This window comes from Prionailurus viverrinus, chromosome X (genome assembly GCF_022837055.1).
Source record: "Prionailurus viverrinus isolate Anna chromosome X, UM_Priviv_1.0, whole genome shotgun sequence".
NCBI classification, from domain to species: Eukaryota; Metazoa; Chordata; class Mammalia; order Carnivora; family Felidae; genus Prionailurus; species Prionailurus viverrinus.
The window spans coordinates 30,428,380-30,435,893 of NC_062579.1; the positions used below are offsets into that span (position 1 = coordinate 30,428,380).

The window sequence follows — 7,514 nt, forward strand, 5'->3', positions numbered from 1 at the left end:
CATGATTCTGTGCATGGCTGGGCCCTGGCAGCAGGCTACACTATATAAGGGTAGAAGCCGGGAGAACGGAGAGCAGAGGGAGGTCAGATGGAAAAAGAGAAGAGGCCCCTTGGCTGCGAAAGGCTCCAGGAGCAGATGTACAGGCAGCTCAGAGACACCTCTCGCTTCAGCGGGAAGGGCTGCCTGTAGATACTCAACTTCTCCTCTGCTCCCTGTCCAGTATTGACCTCCCCTTCTCCTCTAGGTTCATTTTAACCCAACTCCAACTCCCGCTAAAGCGGAGTGGGGGCCATGGGAATGGCACTTGCCTGGGGCCGAGGATTACGTCTCCTTTCGACTTTGCCCTGAATCAGTTTCTACCAACCAAACAGCTTAAAACTTACTAAAGACCGCTCAAAACACAAATGTTCCTTCTTATCACTTTATACGTTTGATTCCCTCAATCATTTGGGGATGTGCGGAGTATTTCCAGCAACCATCCCTACATCTCCCAAGCACACTATCTGGGCACCCTCCACCGCCTCTCCCTCCCCCCCAGTCTTTCACCCAGAACTTGGTAGGTTCATTCCTCAGACCGCGGATTTAAACTGCCCACAGCGTTGAACGCAAAGCCAAATGTTTGCACGCCCTAAAGCCCATGTCACCCACTTTCCCATCGGCACTAAATTAAAATGCGCCCCTGGATTTCTTCTCCCTTCCAGGGGTACGGGGGTGCGCCCATGTTGCCCCGCTCCCCTGAGGCTCTCAGCTAACCTAAGACTCCCAGATGAGGGAGTCAGCTGAAGCTTTTTAGAAGGACATCTCCAAAGGCTTTAGGTGGTTTTCAACACCAAGAGAGTCTTAATAAACACCAGGGGGCCCCTTAGATGCTAGAACCACGCCCCCCGCCTCGCAGAGTCGCGCGTGTGCCGTCCAGTTTCCCTGGGGCTAACCGAGCGCATGCCACAAGTCACCACTCTCATCTGGCACCTCTCTCCCAGAGGCGCAGACTTTCTCGGAATCCCCAGCAGGGGGGGTTGGGGGGTGCGGGAGAGGCCCCGCCTGTGCGGTCCACAAGAGCCGCTCTCCCGAGGCTCGTGCCCTGCAGCCCCGGGGGTGGCCCGGGACCTCCGGTGGGAGCGGGTAGGGGCGCCTTCCAGGACCAGCTGCCGGCCCCTTTGGGCCTCAGCCGCGCGCCACGGCGTGACAGGCACAACTCCAGGTGGTGAGAAAGCAGCGCGCCGCCAAACTTCCCTCCGTGGCCTCGGGCGCCAACGCGGGTTGGCCCGGGGCCCCTGGAAGCCCAGACGCGGAGGGTCCGCGGCGCCGGGCGGGAGGGGGCTGACGGCCGGCTCTCCCCTCCCGGCTTCCAGAGGCGAGTCCGCCGCGCGCCGCCCACCCCTCCCCGGGGCCGCCGAAGCCGAGTCCGGGGCAGACAAAAGGCGCCCCGCCGGGGAGGCTGCCCCGCCTCCGGCCCTACCTGGGAAGGCGCGGCTCGGCGGGACCCGCAGCAGCAGCAGCAGCGGCAGCAGCGGCAGCAGCGCGGCTCGGAGTGCGGAGCTCCCCATGGCGCGCCGGCACTTCGCTCGGCTCCCTGCGCTGCGCTGCGCGCTTCCAAGGGGGTGGAGGAGACGGACGCAGCCGAGGGGCTGCGCGGCGAGCGGGCGAAGCCGTGCTGGAAAACTCCTCCTCTCGCCGCTATCCCTCCCTCTCTCCCTCCCGCCTGGGGCCTGCCCTCCTCCCTCCTCCTCCCCGGGACGCTGGCGCGGTCCGGGGCTCCGACCCAGCCCCTCCTTTGGTGCCAGCGCTTCTTCTGGAAGCGGGACTGGCCCCCCAGGGCCAGAGAGCGCCAGGGGCGTGCCCTAGGACACCAGATGATCCCGAATATTTTCCTGCTCTCCGATTCCGCTCACCCCGACTACGCACACTGGTGCCCAGCCGCCTCCCAGATCCTGGGCCCCCACACTGTTATCTGTGCAGAGAGCTGCGTGAGTCACACAGAAAGAGGGGGCAACCGATCGGGTCCACGTTGGCCGCTGCCGCCCGTTATTAACGGCCACGTTCGCATGAGCACGTCTCAAGTTCGGTATATTATGCCCATTTTACCCAAGAAGACACCAATGCTTGGAAACTTGCCCAGTTCACCCTTATGGGCAGAGAAGGGATTTGAACTTAGGTGTGCTGTTCTGCCGGCATCGAGGTCCACACTACAGCGTTTCTGTTTCTCTTTTGTAAGGGAATGAATCAAGGGCTGGACTGGGTGCCAGCTGCACTGCGGTTTGGAATGAATGGGGCTTGAGGTTCTCTTTCCAGGGTCGGCTGATGGACAAGCGCAAGGCACAGAAAGTTCCCTGTCTCACTCCCAGTCTTGGGGAATCCAGCTGTTGTAGTTTTCTGCAACCAGAGTTCCCCATTTCCTGGGCTGTTCTCTACCACCTCCAAGGACACCAGGACCAGCCTGAAACCTCCACCCTGTGGCCTGGCACCAGGATAGGGTTTCTAGGCTGCCTGCAGTATGGATCTGGTTTCTTCTTCCAGGCTTTCCCCCCATTTTTTTTGTTTTTTGTTTTTTTGTAAACCCACAAGGCAGCACCTCGCTCCTTTCCTGCCCCCAAAGAGATCTTAGCTAAGGCAAATTCTGATCAGGGCTGCTGTGTCAGGTTGTGCACTGTACAAAGGTGCCTGGAGGCAGGGGCAAGTGGGAGCCCAAATCCAGCCACCTTTGGGGCAGGGAGCTCTGTGCCTTGGCAAGGGCCACATACACGGTAGAAGGGAACTTTCTCCTCGCCACAAGCAGTCTGATCCACCAGGTAGACTAAGGGCCCTGGGAACATCCATCCAGAAGGTTTTTGAATTCTTTTATCTAGAGGCAAGCCCATTTCCCAATTTTCACAAAAGCTCCTGCCTTGAACTTCCATCTTATCTTTTCTAGGGCTGGGGGGGGCGGGGGGGGGGGTCTGCATCTGTGGGTTTCTCCACTGCTGCTCCCTCCCCAAGGAGCCAACAGCCCTTCAATAACCACGCCCCCACCAGTCACAAGAAAATGAGGGAGATCAGCCTCATCTGTGGCCTCCATCAGACCAGTCTCTCCACCCACAAGAATGGGGCAGGGGGGGCGGTGAGCTTCATGAAAATACCATGTCAGGATTGGCTCCCAGACCGATGAAACTAGAATCCTTAGGGATGTGGCCTGGAGTTTGACCAGATGCATATTTTAAAAAATTTTTAAAGTTTATTTATTTTGAGAGAGCGAGAGCACGAGTGGGGTAGAGGCAGAGAGAGAGAGAGAGAGAGAGAGAGGGAGAGAGAATTCCAAGAAGGCTCCATGCTGTCAGTGCAGACCCCCACACAGGACTCGAACCCATGAACTGTGAGATCACGACCTGAGCCAAGATCAAGAGTCAGATGCTTAACCCACTAAGCCACCCAGGCACCCCTGAGCAGATGCATATTTTTGTTCCCCCATGCTCAGTGGGGCAGGTTTTAGAATGAGCTAAATTCCAGGCCAGCATCTCTCAACCTAGGCACTATTGACATTTGGGGCTCGATACTACTTTGTTGAGGAGAGTAGCCATCTGTGCATTGAAGGATGTTTAGCAGTATCCCTGGCCTCTGTGCACCAGACTCCAGTAAAACACCTCGTTTTCCAAGTCATGACAACCAAAAAATGCCAGGCGTGGTCAAATATCTCCTTGGGGGAATGTTTGCCCCCAGTGGAGAACAACTGTTCTAGGCTCATGAGCACAAGTGAATGCACACCCCAAATTCCAGGTTAGTTTGTCCAGTGGCCTTCCTTTTCTAGATCACCTCTGAAGCAAGCTCTCCTCATAAAAACTAGCAATTCTATTCTATCACGGGGCTGAGAAGGAACACGTGGCTCTCTCCTAGCCCCTGAGTCTGGCTGAATTAGACGAAATACCACTCTTGATGTTATACACTCTTTGCGTGAATAACACTAATCAAAATAAGTCAGTCAGAGAAAGACAAATACCATGTGATTTCACTCATATGTGGAATTTAAGAAACAAAGCAGACGAACAAAGGAAAAAAGACAAACCGAAAAACAGACTCTGAACTACAGAGAACAGATGGTTACAGATGCGGGGGTGAGGGGTGAAATAAACGAAGGGTGAGCGCCGAGTAATGCAGACAAGTGTTGAATCACTCTGTTGTACACCTGAAATTAATGTAACACTGTATGTTAACTGTAATAAAATTAAAATTAAAAATAAAAACAAAATGTTATACCAAGTTTTACGGTAAAAAAAAAAGTTTTTCTCTCTGCTACCTTAAAGAAAACTCCAGTCAGATTTTATTATTATTGCTATTACTCTTATTATTTTTTTAAGTAGGCTCCACACCCTTGAACCCACAACTGGGAAAGCCAGAGTCACATAATCTACCGACTGAGCCACGTGCCCCATTACTATTACTATTATTCTAGGTCTCTCTCGGATAGAAGGGATGAAGGCAGAGGAAGGGGAGGAAGAGAGGTTATCAGTTTATCCCACAGTATCTTGCTAGACAATGGGAGGGTTACGTAGATTCATAGATCTGTCTAACACCTGAACCCAGAAGATGTGGTAATAAGTTGATGGAAACAGGAAGAGAAGTCACTCAGGGGGAGCCCCAGAGCTATGATCTCATTCCTGTCCTGCTGGACGTAACTATTAACGAGTTGAAAAAAAGACACTGTTGGCATGAGACAGCAAGCTAGGCAGGCGAGAAGAAGGTTCCAAACATCTCTCCAGGCAGCAATGCTGTATGGACTCTGAATGGTAAGTAGATCATTCTACATTAGATCTCAAAAACCAAGCACACAGATAGAGAGGAGGGGAGAGTGGCTTCCCACTTGGTGCTGTGAGAGCACAACCTCTGTGCCATGTTGAGGAGGAGGTTGGCTTAAACACCACAGTCTTATCCCGAGTCAGAGCAGAATGACCCACTGTGCATGGAAGGAGGAGGCTTCCCGGGATTCACCCCCAATTTCTGCCTTGAGCTTGTCAAGTGAGAAACGACACTGAAGGAGGACCTGACAGCCACCTACCTGCTGCAGGAGAGAGATTTCCTGAGGACGTCAGTCAAGGCCCTTCCATCCCCGTACCCCGGCCACATTCCCACACCTCCTCATTCTCCTCCCCCTTCAAACCAGTTCTTCTCTTTCAGAGTTAAGGGCCTGAAGTTTGAGGGGAAAGTTGGTGGCTCGCTGTACCTTGGGAAATGGATTGGCGTTTCTCAAAGTCAAGGAGCCGCTCCGAAGTGATGCAGCCTAAATCAATGCTTCTCAAACTATCTGTAGTAAGGGACTATTATGTTTAATTTTTTTAAAATGTTTATTAATTTTTGATAGAGAGAACACAAGAGGGGAAGAAGAGAGAGAGAGAAAGACAAAACCTGAAGCAGGCTCCAGGCTCTGAGCGGTCAGCACAGAGCCCGACGCGGGGCTCGAACCCACAGACGGTGAGATCGTGACCTGAGCCGAAGTCCGACACCCAACCGACTGAGCCACCCAGGCGCCCCATGAGGGACTATTATTTTAAAATTTTTAATCCATCATTGGCCAATGCTTTTATAAAATCAATAAACATGACTCACTAGAAAAAAAAATGAAAAAAAAAAGAGAGAGAGAGGGAGGGCAGCACAGCTCTGGGGCTATACTGTGAGTGGCAGAGATATAGTGGATTTAGCTTTTTTAAAAAAGTTTATTCATTTTGAGAGAGAGAGAGAGCACACGAGCAAGCCTGAGTTGGGGGAGGGGCAGAGGGAGAGAGAGAATCCCAAGCAGGCTCCATGCTGTCAGCACAGAACCTGACTCGGGGCTCAATCTCATAACCATGAGATCATGATCTGAGCTGAAATCAAGAGTCGGACACCCCACTGACTGAGCCATCGAGGGCGCCCCATGGATTTAGCTTTTTAATACTGTTGCCATACGAACCACAGACGATAGTAGACTGCAGGTTTCTGGGAACTCAAGACAAGGACAAGGAAATTTGACCTCAGTCTGTTGGAATCATGCTAAAGGAATGGCAGAAAGATAGGGTGCGTTGGGCTGGAACTTTTGCTGATAGGTATATATCAAATATCCAGATCTGAGAGCGTTAAGGTAAGAATGCTTGAGATCAAGATCAAAAAGCTAAGGCCAGTCCAAGAATAGTATCTGTTTACAATCCCCTGGCTTAAAGAGATTTCTTCCTTAAGATAAATATTCAGAATGAAACAATACAAGCTCTAGGGTATGAAAAATGTCCCCAGCATAAGGGAAAGGGAATATTTTTGCTCTAAAGATTCAAAGGAAATCACCTCTTTTATAAAAATAATAAGCTACAAAAAAGGAAAAGCAATTTTAAAAAATATCTATTTGGCATATTCAGTAACAGATTCAAGGAAAATGCTTTTATAAAGTAGGAACAGGAGGTCATACCGAGAATTGAGAAATAAAAAAACGCAGAGATTTAAAAAGGTAATTAACGGCTTTCAGTTTCAATTGCCACATGCTTGGAAGCCATCATTCCTGTCTTGGCAACCAGAAAAGGCTGGGCAAGCAGAAAAATCAGTGCCTTTTCTCGGATCCAACAAAGAAGTGCGTTTTCGTCACCCATCACTACCCTGAAAGACAGGCATATTCAGACAGTCACAGTGGAGATCGGCTTGCCTGGAGCAGAAAACACCAGGACCCATACATTGGTAGGAACACATAAATGGCCATCTAGAAAAATTGCCAGAAGCTGAGTGTGGACAATTAGGAGCATAAGAAACTCCTGGGGCTGAGCCACGGCAGAAACTCCCCCACTGCTGTGGGCTTTACCTCCAAGAACCCTACCAGGTTTTCACGATGAAGGTCCAAGAGAGACCCCACCTGCTCTGGCAGGGGGAGGGGAAGAATAATCATGCTGAAATATACTCAGAGACCTCTCTGCACAAATGGGCCTCTCTGTGAGGGGAAGGACTTTACCAAAGCCTTATCTCACCTCAGGGAAGGGCATTTCCCTCACTTGCCTTGATGATTGATTCCCAGAAAAACATCATTCAGGGAACTGCCCATGTGGTTTTGGAGGGGACCTGACAACCACAGCCACTCCAAGTCTTGGTCATAGGTGTGGTTACAGGAATCAGGTTGGGTCAATGATAGAACTTTATTCCTGAGACACCGTCATTAGAGAGGTAAGCACGGATCCCAGGCAGGCCAATCAGGCTTGCCCCCCAAATTTTAAAACAAAGAGGCACGGTATGAATGTGACCTAGGAAATGCTAGCTTTGAGTGGGGCTCAGAACGAGAAAAGATGCCACTGTGCAAGCTGGCCCTGGAGCGGGTCAAGGTGGCACTCAAGGTGTCAGTGGCAGATAGGGATGTATGTTGAAGTCTTTGGCAAGCTCCTATAGGTGAAGCAAAACCTGACCCTTCAAATTTTGTGGCAAATCCCTGCCACCTTTTCTTGATTACTACTCTCCTTTCTAGAAACAATTCTGGCCTGCCACTGGGCATTATTAGAGACTGAATCCCTGACCATGGGTCACCAAGTTACCATGTAATC

The 7,514-nt window shown here is 51.3% G+C and overlaps 1 protein-coding gene across 2 annotated transcripts in view; it reads right to left on the minus strand.

Moving 5' to 3' along the window:
- The window catches only part of SRPX (sushi repeat containing protein X-linked), a 111,494-nt gene extending 109,824 nt beyond the window's left edge, over nucleotides 1-1,670 (minus strand). For both annotated transcript variants that reach the window (XM_047843436.1, XM_047843435.1), the window contains exon 1: nucleotides 1,460-1,670. In XM_047843436.1, coding sequence (XP_047699392.1) covers nucleotides 1,460-1,547 — 88 coding nt within the window. In that variant the 5' untranslated portion in view covers nucleotides 1,548-1,670. The remainder of the gene's footprint in view (nucleotides 1-1,459) is intronic.
- Between the last annotated feature and the right edge of the window lie 5,844 nt (nucleotides 1,671-7,514).